Source organism: Natrix helvetica (genome assembly GCF_964273705.1).
Source record: "Natrix helvetica genome assembly, chromosome: 11".
Taxonomy (NCBI): Eukaryota; Metazoa; Chordata; class Lepidosauria; order Squamata; family Natricidae; genus Natrix; species Natrix helvetica.
In genome coordinates this window covers 7,645,290-7,666,845 of record NC_138562.1, presented here as the reverse complement: position 1 = coordinate 7,666,845, position 21,556 = coordinate 7,645,290, and the positions used below count along the sequence as shown (strand labels likewise).

The 21,556-nt window shown below is 47.5% G+C and overlaps 2 protein-coding genes across 4 annotated transcripts in view; both read left to right on the top strand.

The window, feature by feature from the left end:
• Positions 1-9,868, top strand: part of LOC309397716 (synaptotagmin-like protein 2) — a 56,806-nt gene extending 46,938 nt beyond the window's left edge. Inside the window, exons 12-17 of one of the 2 annotated variants that reach the window (XM_081963978.1) lie at positions 1,444-1,546; positions 2,035-2,196; positions 2,314-2,392; positions 4,431-4,530; positions 6,375-6,580; positions 8,509-9,868. In XM_081963978.1, coding sequence (XP_081820104.1) covers positions 1,444-1,546; positions 2,035-2,196; positions 2,314-2,392; positions 4,431-4,530; positions 6,375-6,580; positions 8,509-8,654 — 796 coding nt within the window. In that variant the 3' untranslated portion in view covers positions 8,655-9,868. Of the gene's footprint in view, positions 1-1,443; positions 1,547-2,034; positions 2,197-2,313; positions 2,393-4,427; positions 4,531-6,374; positions 6,581-8,508 lie in introns of both variants that reach the window. The other variant, XM_081963977.1, reaches the window with a different exon arrangement.
• A 5,275-nt stretch (positions 9,869-15,143) lies between these two features.
• Positions 15,144-21,556, top strand: part of RAB39B (RAB39B, member RAS oncogene family) — a 404,112-nt gene continuing 397,699 nt past the window's right edge. For both annotated transcript variants that reach the window (XR_014176309.1, XM_081964032.1), the window contains exon 1: positions 15,144-16,089. Coding sequence is in view for 1 of the 2 variants with exons in the window: in XM_081964032.1 (XP_081820158.1) it covers positions 15,875-16,089 (215 nt within the window). In the remaining variant the exon portion in view is untranslated. The remainder of the gene's footprint in view (positions 16,090-21,556) is intronic.

Sequence of the window (21,556 nt, the reverse complement as noted above, 5' to 3'; positions counted from 1 at the left end):
ACTCGCCACTTGCACCTTGAACCTAACTCAAGACCAGGCCCTCTGCAAGCCACTTTTCCCTCTCTTGAATTGTCCCACATTGAAATGTCCTGCACTGAGTTATGCTAGACCCATGATGGCAAACCTATGGCACTTATGCCACAGGTGGCATGCAAGAGCCCTCTCTGCGGGCACGAGAGCCGTCATCCCAGCTCAGCTACACCATCCATGCGCCTCCCACTAGCCAGCTGATTTTTGGGTCTCTGCAACACATGCATTGGGCGACAGGGGGCATGTGGGAGGTGCATGTGCATGCACGGGGAGGGTCATGTGTGCATGTGGGGGGGGTCATGCATGCATACGCAGGGGGAGGGGAGCATGGGGGATCAGCACATCCCTCCCCCCGCAGCCCATTTTTTTGCCCAGAAGGAGGCTTACTAAGCCCAAAACAGGACATGAGGGGAGGGGAGTCCACGCACGCATGCATGGGAGTGGGGGGAAGCACAGGGGGATCACATGTGCATGCACAGGGGGTAGGATGTGCAGAGAGTATCACATGCACATTGCATTATGGGTGCGGGCGGGTGTGCATTTTCGGCACATGATGACAAATGTACTGTACAATACAATAGCAGAGTTGGAAGGGACGTTGGAGGTCATCTAGTCCAACCCCCTGCCTAGGCAGGAAACCCTATACCGTTTCAGACAAATGGCTATCCAACATCTTCTTAAAGACTTCCAGTGTTGGGGCATTCACAACTTCTGGAGGCAAGCTGTTCCATTGATTAATTGTTCTAACTGTCAGGAAGTTTCTCCCCAGTTCTAAGTTGCTTCTCTCCTTGCTTAGTTTCCACTCATTGCTTCTTGTCCTGCCCTCAGGTGCTTTGGAGACTAGTTAACTCCCTTGGAACACTGCTATCATGTCTCCCCTAGTCCTTCTTTTCATTAAACTAGACATACCCAGTTCCTGCAACCGTTCCTCATATGTTTTAGTCTCCAGTCCCCTAATCCTCTTTGTTGCTCTTCTCTGCACTCTTTCTAGAGTCTCCACATCTTTTCTATATCGTGGCGACCAGAACTGAATGCAGTATTCCAAGTGTGGCCTTACCAAGGCATTAGAAAGTGGTGTTAACTGTCCTAGATTCTGTTGGGATTCCTTGTGAAATTAATAGATTCGGCGAGCAAACTCATGCAAGGATGATCTGGCAGGAAACATCTTCCGGAGGACACAGTAGCATCAACAAGTTAGAGACAAGCACTTCGTTTTCACCAACATACCTGGCCTCTTATACTTTGGATGACCCTAGCAGAAATGTTCAGATGAGAAAAATAGGCGAGCATTTTTTTGTCCTGGGTTGTCCCCAAGTCCATCCAATCATCAGAACAAGCAGAAGCTGGATCATCTCTGGTTGATATCCAAGAACTGGTCAGTTGAATTTTTCACTTAGTGACATCTCTTTCCAGGTACGTGAAAACATACCTGCTTCCAGATAAGGCAAGGATGGGCAAGAGAAAGACATCGGTGAAGAAAAGAACGACCAGCCCTGTTTACAACGAGGTGTTGCGGGTAAGGAAAACCAGGGTTGTCTTAAGAAGATTAAAAATAACAGAATAATAGAGTTGGAAGGGATCTTGGAGGTCTTCTGGTCCCCTTCCCACCCCCCACCCCCTTTACCACTCTGGACAAATGGCTGTTTAATCTCTTCTTTAAAACTTCCAGTTATTGGGGCATCCATGATTTCTGGAGGCAAGCTGTTCCACTGGTAAATTGTCCTCACTGTTAGGAAGTTTCTCCTTAATTCCAAGTTGCTTCTCTCCTTGATTAGTTTCCATCCTTTGCTTCTCGTCTTACCTTCGGGTGCTTTGGAGAATAGGTTGACCCCCTCTTTTTTGTGGGAGCCCCTCAGATACTGGAATACAGTTATCATGTCACGCCAGTCCTTCTTTTCATTGAACTAGCCGTACCCAATTCATGGGTGTTAGGGCTTAATTCTAAGGTGTTTCCCCAAATAAAGCTACAGGTGACTTTACGTGTATCCATTTTCCTTTCAACAGTATAAAATACAGAAAATGGTTTTGCTGATTCAAAAGTTGAATCTGTCTGTGTGGCACAACGATCCCTTGGGAAGGAACAGTTTCTTGGGCGAGATGGAAATCGACTTGGCCAGCTGGGACTGGAGAAACAATAAATTAAACTGGTACATGCTCAAACCACGGGTAAGCCCAGGTCGGCTGATATTCTGCTTTAGAGGTTGATGTGTCTGGTGACTGAGCAATCTCTGGCCATTCCTGATTTTTTGTCTCTTTTCTTTTTTGTTCCCTTTTCTTTTCCAGAGCCTCTCCGCCATCAACGGTGTTGACCATCGAGGGGTGATGAATCTTTCCATCAAATACGTGCCACCAGGAAGTCTAGGTAAAAACAACCACCTTCAACTCAGTTGTTTTCAGAAATTCAGTGGATAGTATCAGAACAGAAACAGACAATATAGAGCTCGTGCAGAAGTGGAGAACCGGTAGCAGAAATTTTGAGTAGTTCAGAGAACCAGTAAATACCACCTCTGGCTGGCCCCGCCCCCATCTATTTTCTGCCTCCCAAGTCCCAGCTGATCGGGAGGGAATGGTGATTTTGCAGTATCCTTTCCCTGGAGTGGGGAGGGAATGGGGATTTTACAGTATCCTTTCCCTGGAGTGGGGAGGGAATGGGGATTTTGCAGTGTCCTTCCCCTGGAGTGGGGAGGGAATGGTGATTTTGCAGTATCCTTCCCCTGGAGTGGGTAGAGAATGGGGATTTTGCAGTATCCTTCCCCTGGAGTAGGGAGGGAATGGAGATTTTGCAGTTTCCTTCCCCTGGAGTAGGGAGGGAATGGAGATTTTACAGTATCCTTCCCCTGGAGTAGGGAGGGAATGGAGATTTTACAGTATCCTTCCCCTGGAGTAGGGAGGGAATGGAGATTTTACAGTATCCTTCCCCTGGAGTAGGGAGGGAATGGAGATTTTACAGTATCCTTCCCCTGCCATGCCCACCGAGCCACACCATGTCCACCAAGCCACGCCCGCCGGTAGTAAAAAAAATTTGAATCCTACCACTGAGCTTGTGATACTGCTAAGCAAACTGAGATCCTTCTTCAATCATTATTTTATTCAAAGAAGGAAATAAATAAGGGGAAAATGATATGCTGTGTGGGAAACTCCATGTTTGTTTCCAGAAATGCTTCTGTGACCTATCAAGAACCCATAGACATTCTTTACAAATTATTTTTAAAAAAACATACGAACAATTTGGGGGTATCCACAACTGCCTTAGAGAAGTTATCTTGGGTGGTTGTGGTGGACAGGAAGTAGCAGGAAATTGTTTGTGCCACTTTGCCTTCTAATAAATGGGTGCTCTATAGACATTTGGTGATGATTCAAGCCCCTCACTCCATTGAGTAAGATTGGGAGAGTGTCCACAATTTTAGTAGGTGAACCCAAAACAAGAAGAGTAAAAAAGCTGGAGGTTCTGGATTCTATCTGAGAACAAGTAGTCGGAGTACATACTCTCAGATATGTTCAGTGTCAACATTTATAGAGAACACAGGGAGATCCATTATACCAGGGGTGTCCAAACTTGGGAACTTTAAGACTTGTGGACTTCAACTCCCAGAATTCCCCAGCCAGCATGGCTGGCTGGGGAATTCTGGGAGTTGAAGTCCACAAGTCTTAAAGTTCCCAAGTTTGGACACCCCTGTTGTAGCAGATAATTGTGTGTACTATGCTCAGGTCAGACTGAAGGCAGCGTAGTCTAAGCCCAAAATGTCAAGCCTGGTGGCATAAGGTACCATATTTTTCGGAGTATAAGATGCATCTTTTTCCCTCAAAAAAGAGGCTGAAAATCTGGGTGTGTCTTATACACCGAGTACAGCATTTTTGGCCTCCCAAAACCCCACCTTCTTCACCAAAAGCATGGCTGGCTGGGGAATTCTGGGAGTTGAAGTCCACAAGTCTTAAAGTTCCCAAGTTTGGACACCCCTGCATTATACCCAAGATGATATACCCATCATCTTCTTTCTTTTAATGGCACCATAATCCCTTGCGGGGTGGAGTTTGGGCAACTGAATTGAGCTGAGTGTTACTGGCCGGATGCTTTTTCTGTTGCCAATGTGGAGTTTTGTTCAGCAGATATATTCCCGTTGTGCCCAGAGAGAGAAATAGCTGCCTCTATCTAGGATCGAACTCTCAGCCTCCTGATTGGGAGGCGAAAGCTCCGCCTCTAGGCCACCCCACCACTCCACCCAAACAATAGCCATATGGACTGGAAATTCAAGGGACTGAAATGCCTCCAAGTCTGGAGGGAAGTCAACTGGGGTGGGGGAGTGGGCTAGATTCAATTATCTGTATTGTAATATTCTTAAAATTATGGATGCTTTTGTATTTCTTATTTGCTTTCCAATGTTCATGATACATCATAGCAGGCCGCAAAAATCCCCCATCTGGAGAGGTTCATATCTGGGTGAAGGATACCAAAGATCTCCCACAGTTACGCCCTTCGGGAGTAGATTCCTTTGTGAAATGGTAGGTGTGCCATTGGTGGGGTTCTGAACTTTCCTCTGATTGTTGCCTGATTGAAGTTCCTGTTTTGAGCAACCGCGTTTGGAAAAAAAAATCTCCAAGGTTTGCTGGATGAGACAATGCAAATCATGAGGTGGTCAGAGATCATAAGGGGTTGTAGATTTTAGAGGGCATCAAGGTAAGGAAATATGTCCAATTCTGACATGAGAAATATTGCAAAAATAATCTAATGGCTTAATGGTTGAAGGATTGTGTCAGTTTGTTGCATGAATTCAAATCCAGAAAGCACACACAGATAACTGGTGCAGCAGGATTCATTAATTTCTTTATATACAGAAGAATAGATGAATAAATGTACAATACCAACAGGTGGTACTTCCAAGTAAACACAAGGCAGGAGAGTAACAGGCAAACATAAGCAGTTGGCTTCATTTCAGCAGACAAGCCCAGACAGACTGCTAGTTTACTTCTCAGAGCAGCAGACTGCTTAAGTTTCTGTTTCAATTCTCTGCACAGACTCAGATCTGTTTAAGCTCCCATTGGCTGACTTAGTTGCCGTGCCTATTCATTGGCTGACCTTGTTCCCATGTCTCTCCCAGTCATGAATATTTTAACAGATTGCTATATAGGTAGTCCTCAACTTACAACCACAATGGAGCCCAAAATTTCTGGCGCTAAGTGAGACATCGTTTAAGTGAGTTTCGCCCCATTTTATGACCTTTCTTGCCACAGTTGTTAAGTTAATCAGTGCAGGTGTTAAGTTAGTAGCATGGCTGTTAAGTGAAGCCGGCTTCCCCGTTGACTTTGTCAGAACATCGCAAAAGGTTATCACAAACCCCAAGGACATCACAACCATCAAAAATAAGAGTCAGTTTGCCAAGCATCTGAATTTGGATCGCATGACTAGGCAACAGTCGTAAGTGCGAGAAACGGTCATATGTCGCTTTTTTCAGTACTGTTGTAATGTCAAACGGTCACTAAATGAAAGGTCATAAATCAAGGAAGACCCGTACCTACCAAACCAGGAAATCTCTGTAGCAGTGATGGCTAACCTTTTTTGTTTTCATGTGCCAAAAGTACGGACGTGTGCCCACTCCAATAATGCAATGCCCGCACGACACCCCTCCTGTGTGAATGCGCATGTGCCCCCCTGCACTCCCCCTTCCCCTCCACATGCATGTGCGCCCTCTGCGCCTTCTCTTGCACATGTGCGCACGACACTTACCCCTGCATATGTGCGCACGACACCTCCCGCACACCATTTTGGAGCTAGCAAGCTTCCCTGAAGCCTCCTGGGACCAAAAATGGGCTGGGGGGGTCCCCGCATCCTCCTGCACCCAGTTTTGAGCCTAGCAGGCCTCCCCGAAGCCTCCTGGGAGCAAAATCAGGGCATGGGGGGCATTCCACAACCCCCGGGCATGCGCGCATGTCTCCCACATGCATGGCAGAGACCCAAAAATCAGCTGGCCGGCAAAGACCCCAAAATCAGCTGGCCACATGCATGGCAGAGACCCGAAAATCCACGCATGCACGGTGGAACTGAGCTGGGGTGCCGGCTCATGTGCCCACACAGAGGGCTCCATGTGCCACCTGCGACACAAGTGCCATAGGTTCGCCATCACTGCTCTATAGTATTGGATTTTGTTATGGCTTAGCCAAGTACCTCTCCATTAGAGTAGTCACCCTATTTATTACATATGGGGCTAATGATTATTTTGCTGGACTCTTAAAGCCAAAGGAGCCCTCTAACACTTTGAAAACAGCAAAGGAAATGTTGAAGATCAGGGAGCCCTTGAAAACGGTGGACGTTCCACCAGAGCCAAAATGCTGGTGTTCTTCTTTTTAAGCTACGTGCTTCCGGACACCAGCAAGAAAAGTTATCAAAAAACCCGAATTGTCAAGAGAGACTCCAACCCTGTCTTCAACCACACCATTGTGTACGATGGGTTTCACACGGAAGACCTGAAGGACGCCTGCGTGGAACTGACAGTCTGGGATCATGAAAAATTGACCAATCACTTTCTCGGAGGGATCCGATTAGGAGTCGGCACAGGTAGGTGATGCTGTCTGAGTTTATTTTGTTTCCTTTCATTCTCCTGTGATAGTTGCCTTAACAGGCTTGGGATCAAGCTCACGTGAAGTATTAGCACCGCTTTATAAAATCTTAAGGGAACGCGGTGGCTCAGGGACTAAGATGCTGAGTTTGTCGATCAGAAAGGTCGGCAGTTCGAATCCCTAGCGCTGCATAACGGAGCGTTACTTGTCCCAGCTTCTGCCAACCTAGCAGTTCGAAAGCACGTAAAAATGCAAGTAGAAAAATAGGAACCACCTTTGGTGGGAAGGTAACATCATTCCATGCGCCTTCGGCGTTTAGTCATACCAGCCACATGACCACGGAGACGTCTTCGGACAGCGCTGGATCTTCGGCTTTGAAATGGAGATGAGCACCGCCCCCTAGAGTCGGGAAGGACTAGCACATATGTGCAAGGGAAATCTTTCCCTTTCCCATATAAAATCTTAGTAAGACCACACTTAGAATACTGCATCAGTTTTGGTCACCCTATTATAAAAAAGATGTAGATACTCTGGAAAAGAATGCAGAAAAGAGCAATGAAGATGATTTGGGGGCTGGAGGCTAAAACATATGAACGACGGTTGCAGGAACTGGGTTTGTCTAGTCTAGTGAAAAGAAGGACATGGGTTGACATGGGCTGCCACAAAGAAGAGGGGGTCAACCTATTTTCCAAAGCATTAGAAGGCAAGACAAAAAAAAAAACAATGGATGGAAATTAATCAAGGACAGAAGAAGATCACCGCTTACAATTTTGCAATGGCAACAGGCTAAACTTCTGCAGTGAGAAGCTATATAGGGATGTGGAGTTACACAGGCAGTGGTGATAGAGAACACTATGAAGCAGAAACACTTAGCAGAAGAGCACAGGATTCCTTTCAGATGGAAGGCTGAACTTAGTTCTATTTGATTACTGTTGGGTTTATAGTCTACTTTTTCTCCAGAACCTGAAAGCAATTGCACAGAAATCTCTATTCATTTTAACCTCGCAATGGAATAAGTGGTCCAGAGTCATCCAGTGAGCTCCTGTGGCTAAGGATGGGCCAGAACCTGGGATTTCCCTTTCCTTGTCCAATGCATTAAACACTGCACCACACTTACACTCTGTATCATGCTGGAGAACGGAGTTTCCAAAACTCAAGAGACAAGAGCTGGAGGCAGCACTAGTTGAAAACCTAAACCAAAGCAAACCAAACCAATCCAAACCAATCTAAACTAAACCAAACCGATCCAATCCAATCCAATCCAAACCAAACCAAACCAAACCAATCCAATCCAATCCAATCCAAATAAATCCAATCCAACCCAACCAATCCAATCCAATCCAATCCAAACCAACCAATCCAACCCAACCCAACCCAACCCAACCAATCCAATCCAATCCAACCCAACCCAACCCAACCCATCCAATCCAATCCAAACCAAACCAACACATTTCAACTAAATTTGTTTCTATGAGTTCAACGTCAGTTTAATTTTCACCTTATGTCAAATTAAAAATTACACACATTTTGAAATGACTTAGGTTTAGGGCAGGGCTGGAGATGGGGAGGCAAGTCTCTTTTAAGGGTGGGGAGGAAGAGGAGCTGGTTATGTGATGGGGGGGGCAAGTCAGGGTAGGTTAGTTGAGCAGTGACTTGACACGTCTAGAGTGCTGGAGGTTTTTCCAATGCAAATAGAACACAAAGGCAGCTTAGCGAAAGTGGAGCCAAGGATTTAAGACAGCCACTGTCTGCCCCCCTTGCAACTCCCATGGCAATGTGTTCATTTTACAAAATCCACCCATGGCTCAGAACACAAGTGGGGCCTTGCCTAATTTGGACCCACAAAGAGGAATGCTTGGGAGTTGGATTTGGGTGCTGCTAGACCTTCATTTCTAACGTGTTTTATTGCTTCTTGCCTTGGGCCAGGTTTCAGCTATGGAATTGCTGTCGACTGGATGGATTCCACACAAGAGGAAGTAGCATTCTGGCAGGAAATGAGGTCGACGCCCAATGAATGGATCGAAGGCTCTCTCCTCTTGCGCTCCTTGGCTGGGAAAAGCAACTTGAAGTGACACTTCTTCTGCGGTTCAGCTACGTGGCAGGGAGAACACACTGATGCCGGCTTTGGTTTGTTGTCAGGTACATAAGAATGCAAAAGCGACTTCAAGGGAGCCAAAAATTAGGGATGCCACTGAGCCAAAGAAAGATCTCAACAGGAAAGGTGCTAGCATCACACCTCGCTTTAACTCCTAAGGCATGGAAGTGCTACACCATACTTCCGTGGTACGGATGTTCTGTGACTTAAGAGCCAGTAGGCAGGGCTGAAGAGGTGGGGATGGGGGATGGGGGAGTTAAATTACTCATGCAAACACTTTTTGCTTTTCTGCACATGAGAAAATGAGCTGAAATTGTGGGTAGCAGAAGCCTCCACCAACAAACTCACTGTGCGCTTCTTGAAAACTCTCTATTGGGATAAAACTGTTGGAGACAAATGACTTTATTCCAAGAAGGAGACCATGTCTAGGTGATGCTGTCAAGCGCCTGGATGGAATCATGGACTTTCACAAGCCCTTCAAGATCTTCTCGGTCAACCCTGTTCATTGGAGGAACCAAGATTAAAGTGTTCCTGACAGATGTCCGTCCAGCCTCACCTTGGACAGCTCCAACGATGGTGAGGCCTCTTGGTCATTCTTTCCGCTGCTCTTTACTGTTATGAAACGTGTTCTGAAATTCAGTCCAGAGTCTGCCTCCTATGATTTCACATCTAACTCTTTGGAACTTGTGAGAACAAGCCAGTCATCTGTCAGAGCTTCTGGCAATGGGTGGGTATTTGCTTTTTGATAAGTGAGTGAAGGGATAACATGACGTATGCGACAGAGGACCTCGGAGAAGAAAACAGAACTTGCAGGCTCTTCAGTTTTATTTAAGAGGATCTTGACTTTCCACTTGCAATTTAAATCAGAACATTCCTTTTCAGGATGATTTCAAAGCTAAAGGTAGCACTTTATCAGGCTGGTTTTTTTTAATGCATTGGCTGTGATAAATCTGCTCATCGTGAGCTGGAAACTCTTTTTAATGAATGGCTGGTCAACTTTTGCTGGCCATTATTTTAAAGCACACTTAAAAAAAAACACTTCTTGCTCTCTGTTTACTATTCCTCTCTCTCCTACACCCCGCCTTATGAACTGTGGTTATTCCAAAAGACTGTTCTTGGGATAATACTTTATGTATCTTGATGAAATGGACTACAGTCCATACAATGTCATGCCATAATAAATGTGTTAGTCTTTAAGATGACAAAAGTGTCTTGGGATATGTCAATGAAGATTCAATCATCCAGGCTAAAGGTGTTAAATGGTTGATTCAGGGCAACTGGACCAATCTTTCTTAATCTTTGTTATTGTGGTTAGTTGTGAAGTCGAGTCCGACCCATCGTGACCCCATGGACAACGTTCCTTCAGGTCTTCCCGTCCTCTACCATCCTCTGGAGTCCATTTAAGCTCATGCCTTCTGCTTCAGTGACTCCATCAAGCCACCTCATTCTCTGTCGTCCCCTTCTTTTGCCCTCAATCTTCCCCAGCATCAGGCTCTTCTCCAGGGAGTCCTTCCTTCTCATTAGGTGGCCAAAGTAGTTGAGTTTCATCTTCAGGATCTGGCCTTCTAAAGAGCAGTCAGGGTTGATCTCCTCTAGGACTGACCGGTTGGATCGCCTTGCAGTCCAAGGGACTCGCAGGAGTCTTCTCCAGTACCATAGTTCAAAGGCCTCCATTCTTAGACAATCTTTTGATACAAGGGTCTTGGTGAATTTTGCTGCAACTTAGAAGGTTGGCCATCTATCTGAGAACTTATATCCTTATATCCCTAAAAGTTGGCTTGTGGGTTTTTCTCCTGAAAAACCGTAAAGACCATCTGTATATTCTTAGTCAATGTTTTGCTTCATTTAAATTGACTTAATTGAAATTAAATTTTGCAGAATGCAATAGATCAATGGGCGATGCTATAATTTAATATTAATGTGCAATCTGAATAGCATCAATATTTAATAGGGATATTCCACTGTTACAAGTTAAAAAGAATATTAACCTTAAATAATGCAATATATGCCTTCCAGGTACATTGGGTTTTCATCCCCATAATTTCTGCATCAACGTTGCCAATAGGAAATACATCTTGAGAATACAGGTAGAATAGTTGAACATGGTGCATTTTATTGGGCAACCTTAACCTACTGGTATTGTTTTATTTTCAAAGGTGGAAAGGTACCACTAGTAGCACTTTACAAAGCCTTAGTAAGACCACACTTGCAATACTGCATCCAGTTTTGGTCACCACAATGTAAAAAAGATGTTGAGACTCTGGAAAGAGTGCAGAGAAGAGCAACAAAGAGGATTAGGGGTCTGAAGGCTAAAACACATGGAGAACAGATGCAGGAATTGGATATAGTGGAGAGGACTGAAGTGACGTGATAGCGTGTTCCAATATTTTAGAGGTTGTCACACAAAAAAAGGGTGCAACCTATTCTCCAAAGAATCTGAAAACAGGATAACAAGCAATTGGTTGAAACTAACCAAGGAGAGAAGCAACTAGAACTAAGGAGAAATCTCAACTAACAGTGTGACCAATAAACCAATGGAATAGCTTGCCTCCATAAGATGTGAGTTCTCCATCACTGGAGGTTTTTAAAAAGAGACTGGACAGGTAGTTGTCTGAAATGGTAACGGGTCTCCTGGTTGAGCATGGGGTTGGACTAGAAGACCTCCAAAGTCCCTTTCAACTCTGTTATTCTATTATTTCTAACCCCTGGTTTTCCTTACCCAGAATGCCTTGTTGTAAATGGGACTGATAAGCTAACTGTGCCTTTCATGGGGGACCCTGGAGAAATGTTTCTCGATCTTAGCAGCTTGAAGATGCGTGGACTTCAATTTAGACATTTCAACTTCCGATGTAACGAAGAGTCTTGTAATACATTGACTGTTCTATTGGAAGAAATGTCCATTTGGGTTCAGTTCCAAGTGGGGAAAAGGACACTGGATTCGTGGAAGTTACTTGGAAAGAAGTTTATTGATGATGGACAGGACCACATGATTTGAAGTCCTGGGGGGGAAAAGGGAAGAGATGCTGAGATTTCCTGAGTTTTATACCCTCTCTGGGCTTTTGAATTTGAGCTTGTATTCTGATTGGTTGTCAGAGTCCCATAGGACCATGCGGGGGCAACTCTGTAGGCTGCCCTGAGTGCCAGACTTGGTTGAACCTTGCTGGGTGATGTAATCTTCCCAGGTGCCATGTGGTGAGATGGGTAGAGGGCTAATCCTATCGTGTCCTGAGGGCCATGTCTTAATCCCATCGCACGGGAGCTGCAAGGAGCTGCTTTGTCCTTAAAACATGTTTCTCCTTTTCTCATCCAGGGAAACATAATATTCTGCCTTTTTAATATTTCCTAGAGTATTTCATTCCTCCCGGAGAGGGGTGGGTCCTAACTTCCTACATGACCCTGCAGTGCAAAAACAAGTCCTTCCTTTTATTTATTGTTGCAATTTTGATCGCCTGCCAGGTCGTGGCGCACATCCTCCATTGTTCACCAGAAAGCTACGCATAAAATCTTCACTGTGTGGACATTAAGAATGACATTCTGTGCATTCCTGTTCGAAAGCAAAGCCCATTCAGTTTAGTAAGACCTATGCCCGGTTAAAATACCAAGCGACGCAAGGAATAAAGAATGCAAACAGGATCCTGGATCAACAAAGTGAGACGAGACCAAATGAAACATATCATGTCCTGTAAACCCAAAGAGGGACCAGCCTAAAGGTCAACAGCTACCAACCAAGGTCAAAAGGGCATACCTCTGAGCAGGGAGGGGGGTGTCTGGAGAGAGAGAGGGGGAGTCAAAAAAAAGGAAAGATAGTGACTGAGACTGAAATCAAACCCCTACCTTCCTTTTATGGGTATCACACAGGTGTAATTTGTTTGTTTGTTTGTATCTTACCTTTATTATTTTTAGAAGTAACTCAAGGTGGCAAACATATCAACACACCTTTCTCCACACATTTCATATCAACACATTTTCCCCACAACAATAGCCCTGAGTTGAGTTGAGTTGAGTTGAGTTGAGAGAGTAACTGGCCCAAAGTCGCCCAGCTGGCTTTCATGACTAAGGCAGGACTAGAACTCCCAAGCTCCTAGTCTATTGGCCCAAAGTCACCCAGCTGACTTTTGTCCCTAAGGCAGGACTAGAACTCAAAGTCAGGTGATTAACCTGAAGTCACCCAGTTGGCTTCCGTGGCTAAGGCAGGACTAGAACTCCCAATTTCTAGCCTGGTGCCTTAACCATTAGACCAAAGTAGCAGAGGATTGGGGCTGTGGCTGGAAAGGCCAGCTGGCTTGATACAAACCCCATATACCCTTGATGGCAAACCTATGGCATGTGTGCCACAAGTGGCATGCAGCCCTCTCTCTGTGGCCACCCGAGCTGTTGCCCCAGTTCAGCTCTGCTATGCATCGGCGCGCACCTCCCGCCAGTCAGCTGGTCTTTGGGTCTCTGCCACGCGTGCATAGGTGTTGTGCGTGGGTGGCATGTGTGTGCATGTGCGTGTGCATGCAGGGGGTGCATGTACCTGTGCAGGAGTGTGTGCGGGCAGGGGCATGCATGTGAGGGGAGAGGGACACATGCATGGGGCGGGGGGGCATGGGGGCACCATGCATGTGTGGGGCGGGGCATGGGAGGCACATGTGCAGAGGTGGGACCATGTGGGACCATGCATGCATGGGGGATGGGATGCATGCATGGGAGCCGTATGCACATTTCATTTTGGGGATTCAGGCATGCACGCTTTGGGCACTCTGTCTGTAAAAGGTTAGCCATCACTGCCATGTACTGAACCTCTCAAGAGTATGAAATTCTGAGCAGACCATTCCTGGTTTTCCAGCCAGCCAGGGAATGTTGAATGCAGATCACGAAAGAGGCCATTTATGCTTGGAGCTGCATCTCTGCCCAGTAAGTAAATAAACAAATTAATTCTGCTTTGTCTTACGGCGTGGCATCATATAAAAACAGGAACAGCCAACATAGCACTGAGTTCCACTTTGCATCCGCCTGAGCTCCCAGGCGCAAGTAGAGTTAGTCCCACACAAGTTGGGAGAAGAGTTATTGTTTCCCTTCACCTTAGAACCAAAGTGCAGAGCCAGTTTGCTGTGATGGTTAAGGCACCAGCTTAGAAACTAGGGGATCCTGAGTTTGAGTCTCGTGTTAGGCACAAAGCCAGTGGGGTGACTTTGGGCCAGTCAGTCCCTCAGCCCTTGGAAGAAAGCTTTGATAAGTCCCTTCTGGAATCTTGCCAAGAAAACTGCAGGGACCAGATGCCCAGGTTGTCACCTGGAGCCAACGCTGGCTTGAAAATGCAGAAAGAGAGGAGCAAAATAGCTTCCTAAGACTGAGAAGACTCTAGATCAGTGACAGAGAACTTATTTGCTCTGTAGAAGGTTCTATGTTCAATTGCAACAGTAGGAAGTTAGCACCCACCCATCTCCTAGAAGAATGAGATATTTCGAGAAATATTAAAAAGGCAGAATATTATATTTCCCTGGATGAGAAATGGATAAACATGTTTTTTTAGAGGGAGAAAGCAGCCCCCATCTTTTCTTAATGGCCCACAGCAATTATCAGCACTTAAGAGATAAAGAGATAGATAGCTCTATTCATAGGCAAAGCAACCACCTCAGGCAGAATCCCCACTCAAGACAGGGTATTTTGAAATTCCCTGCAGCAAGGTCTGAACAAAGGGAGGATTAACCCTCAGCCACAATAGGAATTACCCAACACCCTTTCAGGACACAAGGGCCTTCATTGCATCACCCGCAGAAATGTCAATCAAACCTGGGAAGCTCAGACAAACCCCTAGGTGATGGCTAACCTTTTCTGGACTGAGTGCCCAAAGTGTGCATGTGTGCATGAATGCACATGTGCCCCCTGAAGCCCCATAATGCAACGTGTGTGCAGCCCCTGCGCATACTCTTCTCCCTAACTCTAATCCTAACCCCCCGCGCATGCGCCCTCCCCCCACGCGCATGGGTGGTTTCCCGAATGCACCCCTGCACATGCCCCATGCCCGCACATGCGTGCATGCACTCCGCCTCCCATGCATACTGGGGTGCCATAAGTTTGCCATCACGGACCTAGGATCCAAATACAAGGCACCAAAGCTTACAAACAGTACAGATGTTTCCCTTCCCATCCTTCCCAGGAGGAGGCCTGGGTACCAAACTCATTTTGTGGGGCATTTGCGTGGGAAAAGACAGGCGTGGGGCGTCTATCTCTTGGCAATGAGGAGGGGGAGGTCGGGCAGAGCGCCTGATTTCTGCTGCCAGGTCTTTTCCAAAGCAGACGGTAGCCATGGTGGTCAGAGGCGGAGGCGCTTCTCTTCGGGGCTCTACGGTACGGCGGGCGGCTGCCAGCAGTGATGAGTCAGACGGTTCGCTGCCGCTGCTGCCATCATCCCCTCGCCTGCATCTCCATCTTTAGAGCATCTTCAGAGCATCTTCGGGAGGCCGGTGGCGGCGGCGGCAAAGGTGCCCGTTGACTCGTTTGACGCGGGGAAGGGGGTCGTGGGAAGCAGCCCCGAGAGCCGCCTGGCCCGCCGCTCCCCAACCGGGCCGCCCCCCTCGCGGGCCCGAAGACCTTGACGCGCAAAAAAAAAAAAAAAAAGGCAGCGGTCCTCGCTCAGCGCCCCCGGTGGAGCATGCTTCCCGCTCCCCGGACCGCCTTCCGACGCGCGTCGCGGCCCGGGACTCGGCGACAGCGGCTCAGCGGCGTCTCGGCGGGGCTCCGGCCGGCCGGGCAGCCTTGCTGAGAGCTCCCCCCCTCCCGCGCGGGTTGCGAGTGGGCAGCAGCTTCGCGGGAAAGGCTGCGGGGCTGAACGTGGGAATCCCCCACTCCCCCTCCAGGTAGGCGGGAGCGGCATAAGCCGGGCCGGGGGGAGGACAGCATCCCTCGGGGCAGCCAGCCTCTCTCTCTCTCTCTCTCTCGGCCGGGCTTCCCTTTGAAGCTCGCCCGCTTGGACCCAGTCTTTCCCCCGCGAGGGGCGCTCGGCGCGGCCCCGCTGCCTTCCCCGCGAGAGGCTGGGAGAAGCAGGCGCCCACCTTCCTCCCCAGGCGAAGGAAGGCCGCCCAGAGGCCGGTGCGGGGACCGCGCTCCTCTGGCAGCAGCAATAGCAGCCTCCCGGGTTGGGCCCGGGTCTGAGCGCCCCCGCTTGGCTCCTCCGCCCCCGAAGGCTCGCCCGCCGCTCGCCCCCGAGGGACGATGGAGGCCATTTGGCTCTACCAGTTCCGCCTGATCGTCATTGGGGACTCGACGGTGGGCAAGTCCTGCCTCATCCGCCGCTTCACCGAAGGCCGCTTCGCCCAGGTCTCCGACCCCACCGTGGGCGTGGATTTCTTCTCGCGCCTGGTGGAGATCGAGCCCGGCAAACGGATCAAGCTGCAGATCTGGGACACCGCCGGCCAGGAGAGGTTCAGGTGAGCAGGGATGGGAGGCAGGGCGGCCTTGGTCCAGGGTCGGTCCTTTGGGGGGGGGAGGTTTCCCATGGCTTGGAGGGAGAGGCCGAGGGAAGGAGGGAAGACCCCACTGGGCCGGGTCTCGCCCTGGGGGAGTGGCATCCTTATTGAGTCGGTGGGGAGCTGGGTGCTCTTTGGTCAGATTTAATCTCCCCCACCACCTCCAAGTCAAAATCTGTGGCAGGAAGCAGCTTTGCAGTGCTTTTACAGCCCTCTCTAAGCGGTTTACAGGGTCAGCCTGTTTCCCCCAACAATCTGGGTCCTCATTTTACCCACCTCGAAAGGATGGAAGGCTGAGTCACAACCTTGAGCCAGTCAGGATCGAACTGCTGACAATAGGCAGCAGTAAACCGCTTAGAGAGGGGTGGAAAGCGGTATATAAATCTAAGTGCAATTGCTATTTTCCTTCCTTCCTTCCTAGCTGTTAAAATCCAGTATTTTAACAGCTAGGAAGGAAGGAAGGAAAATAGCAATTGCACTTAGATTTATATACCGCTTTCCACCCCTCTCTAAGCGGTTTACAGAGTCAGCCTGTTTCCCCCAACAATCTGGGTCCACATTTTACCCACCTCAGAAGGATGGAAGGCTGAGTCAACCTTGAGCCAGTGAGATTTGAACTGCCAAAGTCAGCAGAAGTAGCTTGCAGTACTGCCTTCTAACCACTGCGCCACCTTGGCAAGCTTACCTGCTTTCCAAGAAAGGAGTCTCTCCCACCATGCAGAGAAGGGTCTCCAGACTTGGAAAACAGGGGGTGGGGGCTCCAAACTGCATCCTTTTTTTTTTTTTTAGGGTTTTGATGCAGCCAGGTCTCAAGACAAGCTTGTTCCTGTCCCTTGTCTTCTCCTTCTTGATTGGGGGCCTCATCGACAGTTTGGGAATCCAAATTCTAGCCACCATGGACTTCGCTTACGGAGGCCATAGTTAAAGGGTTGCATTAGAACTGGGCAGAGCCAGGTTCAGATCCAGCCTCAGTCCTGGAAACTCTTCGGGTGACCTCAGGGGCAGTCATTTTCTCTCAGCCTAACCTACCTTCCAGGAAAGTTGTGTGAATGAAAAAGAGAGACCTGCCCTGAATTCTAGGTAAAGAAAGGTTCCCCTCGCACATCTGTGCTACTCCTTCCCGACTCTAGGGGGCAGTGCTCATCTCCGTTTCAAAGCCAAAGAGCCAGCACTGTCCAAAGACATCTCTGTGGGCCCTGTGGCCGGCATGTCTAAATGCCGAAGGCGCACGGAATGCTGTTACCTTCCAACTAAAGGTGGTTCCTATTTTTCTACTTCCATTTTTATGTGCTTTCGAACTGCTAGGTTGGCAGAAGCTGGGACAAGTAAGAGGAGCTCACTCCGTTACGCGGTGCTAGGGATTTGAACCGTCGAACTGCTGGCCTTTCTGATCGACAAGCTCAGCGTCTTAGCCACTGAGCCACCGTGTCCCAATCCAGCCTACAAACCTGGAATTTCCTGTAGGAATCTCTACCATGTACTAATCAGACCGAATTCTATTTAACTTCAGAACCCAGACAATATCAACCAGCTGCTACCAGCTGCTGAAACAGCTGTATATTTTTAGATAATAACTGAAATGCTCACTTTTAACATCAAGCTGCATTTCTTTGCTTTTACTGATGTTCTACCATGTTGGGGTTACCAGTTGTAAATATATATGTATATATATTTTCAAACAAAGAGCAAGACGGTCATATTGATTGGACTTGGCCAAAAATATGTGGATAGAAAAATGTAAACAGAAATGTAAACACATAAGGGAGAAAAGATTCAGATGTCAGCATTAGGGATTTGAACCACCAAATTGCTGACCTTCTGATTGACAAGTCTTAGCCACTGAGCTACCACATCCCCCTGCCCTGACTTCTAAAAACGGGGGGGAAAAGTGGAAAGTAAATGCACAAAATCAAACTAAATCTTCCCAAGGTGAAGGTGCCATGATTCCTCCATCAAGACCTCCACAAACATTGTCGTTGTTTTTGTGCCAGACAGGTAGTGCTTAATATTCTTGGGTCACAAAGCTAGAGATGCCGGAAGGGAAATGATGGATGCCGCCTCTTCTAGCGATAAGATAGTGTCCCATGGAGAAAACTCTTCTGTTTTTAGCCCTATCTTCTAGGGAGGACCTGCGGCCCTCTCTTGGCTCCATCTTGAAAGCCAAAAAGCAGAGAAGAAAGGTGGAGGAAAGTGCCAGCCTTCATTCAAGATATGACTTCAAATTTGGCTCTCTAGGCATTTGACCTGCTATTGAGAAATTTACTTGTCTGGCAGAAGGCTCATGTTGTTGTTAGTTGCAAAGTTGTGTCCGACACATTGCGACCCCATGGACAACATTCCTCCAGGCCATCCTGTCCTCTACCATCCTCTGGAGTCCATTTAAGCTCACGCCGACTGCTTCAGTGGCCTGCAGAGCTGGCAGCAGAGTCAGACAGTGAGGAGGTTGGGGAGGAACATGGGCCAGTCCTGGAGTCTGGGGAAAACTCTGATGAGGGCTTTGCATCGGAGGCAGAGGGTGCCAGGGCCATCTGGCAGTTATGTACTACCTCCGGAGCCTCTAGAGTCGGACAGCAGTGAGACAGAGGAACAGGCTCCCCTGTTCCCAGTGCGCACATGGGCAGAGCTGCCAGAAGCAAGAACAGTTAAGACAGAAGGGATGACTCGGGAGTAAGGCTTGGAGGTGATTGGCCCAAAGAGGAGCTTGGAGGTATAGGGCACAAAGAGGAGCAAAGGCACAAGAGCCTTTGCAGGAAGCAACTTGGTTCATGCTGGTCTGTTTACCTTCTGAAGCTCAGTTTTGACTCTGCTTCGTGTGGCTTTGCCAAGCTAATTGCCAATTAAGTCTTTGGCAATGTTTCAAGGAAGATAAAGGTGGGTGCTTATCAGCCTTATTCCGAAGGACTTTGGCAGCCTACTGTAGGACTCTTTACAGCTTTGCTGGCTGGAGAATTCTGGGAGTTGAAGTCCACAAGTCTTAAAAGTTGCCATGTTTGAAGACCTCTGCCTTAAATTCTGAAGAATTGGTACAGACAACTCCTGTCTCTTTCAGAAGCCAGCAAAATAGAGATAGCCCTATGGATCTATGTCATGGTGGCCCATTTATCAGAAAAAACTGACCTGTGCTTTCTCTTCAGTTCCAATGCTATCGAAAAGAGATCACAAGATGCTTGAGGCACGGGTGATATTAATTGCTTTATTCTGGCCCTGGAGAACACTCGAATGGATGAGCAAGGAGACTGAAATTCAGACTTCCTGTCCTGCAGCAGCTGACACCCTACACAAGGGAGGGATATTTACCTGAGCTACATGACGCGATCCAGTTATCCACTGTTTCTGTTCTGATCCAGGCTTCCTTAGAAAACAAGAAGCAAAGTCTTGGTCCCGGCAAAACCTCTTTTATTTACATGATTGTGAATTCCTTTCATTCACAGTCAGCAAGGCTTAGCAAACAGGCTTTCGGAGGAATGTTTATCCACACGCACCTTATCTCACTCGGAGAGCTGCCAGATAACCAGTTTCCAAACGCAGGGCAAGGCAACACTTGGCACAGAGTCTCTTATAGTCACAAACAGAACTTTCAACTCTTGAAACGACTGAAGGAATGAATTGCTTGCTGCAAAAGCCCACTACCTGTTCGCTCCTCTTTTGTTCCCTGGGGAGGGGGCAATCACCTCCGAGGTGTGGCTTTACTCCCAAGTCAACCCTGCTTTCTTAGTTGTTCTTGTCTTCTGGCAGCTCTGTGCATGCGCACACTGGGAACAGGCTCCAGCTGTTCCTCTGCCTTGCTGCTGGCTAGCTCCCTCTCTACCTCTGACGGAGAGCCCACGTCTGAGCTTTCCTCAACCCCCAGGATTGGCCCATGTTCCTCCCCAACCTCCCCACTGTCCGACTCTGTTGCCAGCTCTGCTGGCCGTCGGGCAGGCCACAACAGTTTCTCCTCCTGGGACTTGTCATTGGTTTTTAGTGTTTTCATGACTGCTCCCTTTCGATTTAAAAGCCCCGCTCCCAATAACATGCTAACCTACAAAACAGTAGGGCAGTCCTGAGGAGAGGCAACAAAGGGTTTGTGTGTATTCCATTAAGACAGAGTGGTGCTAAGAATGGACCTTCTACCCCATGTCAGTTTAAGATGCCACCAAATAGAGGAGATGGAATCTTCGCATATCGGCCAGAATGAGCCAGGAGCGTGTTAAATGTCTGCAAGGTCCAAAGAAAATCCTTCAGCTGAAGAAGACAGAGGGTTGGTAGCCTGTCTACAGAACAGGAAACCTAAAGAGATGAGTTATTATAGGATCCATCCTCAGCAGGAAGCCCAGGGAGGAATCTCGTCCAGACATCCAGCAAGAAATCCATTGGCCACAGGATGCTTGGTTGGCGGTTGGCTGGACTACAGCAATAGGCATGTCATTTGGAGTCCCATTAATGGTCCTTTGTAGAGCAATCACCTGGACAGAGCTATTCATCTTCAGAGACATATTTGCCTCCACAAACACAAACTTTGACCACCTGGTGCCATTGTCTGTGGAGGCTCTCAGCCATCCAGGTCACAGTTATCCCAAAGGTACTGTTTCAATAAAGTTCTGAACTTTGTTAGGAAAAACAAAATTCTTAGGAAAGGGACTAAGTCCTAAAAACAAAGTCCTAAGGAACAAAGTTCTTAGGAAATACAATGTCCAGTTGCCTTTTTGAAAAAAAAGCACCTTTGGGACATGGTGCCATTTACTGACCCTACCTAGGAAGTCTAACCTACTTTATACCTTTCTTATCAGCTAAACTTTTCAGTTCAACCAAGAATGGTGGTAGAACTGCTGCCCAGCAACAGGACCTTCCAGGAACCTTTCATGAGAACAATTGGATGTATAGAGTTGGGAAGTAGCATCGGAAGCAAAGAAAATGTGCAAACTTGAGAAGAAAGGAAGAAATACGGATTTAACTTTTACAATCTTGGAAGGAAAGAATTCTAGGCTTCCTTTGTTTAACATCCACAACCTGAATGTTATGAAAGGGCTATGTTGAGGAATGGAGGATACGAACTTGCGCCTGCCTATCCTAGTCTACCTTGGTAACTGGATTCACATCACCCTAGGTTAAAATGTGGGCATTTTTTTGTTTGTTTCTGATTTAAGTTGTTCGAATCCAACTGTTTTGATTTATAGCTAAAAGATTAGCTATAAATATAGCCTGCTAAAAGATTCAGCCATACCGTGGATTTATTACAATTATGATTCATTGTGATGCATGAACCCAGTTACAGAGTGGTTCAACATTCTAAGCCACAATGGGCTGTTGTGGGACCCCAGCCATTGTGGCTACACAATGGCTTAAGCAAAACTTTAAACCATTCCGGCTGTATTAAGATCACACTGAACAACAGTACATGTTGCCTAGCATGTGTGAATTCTGCTGGGTGGTTAATTCAAAATGTTCC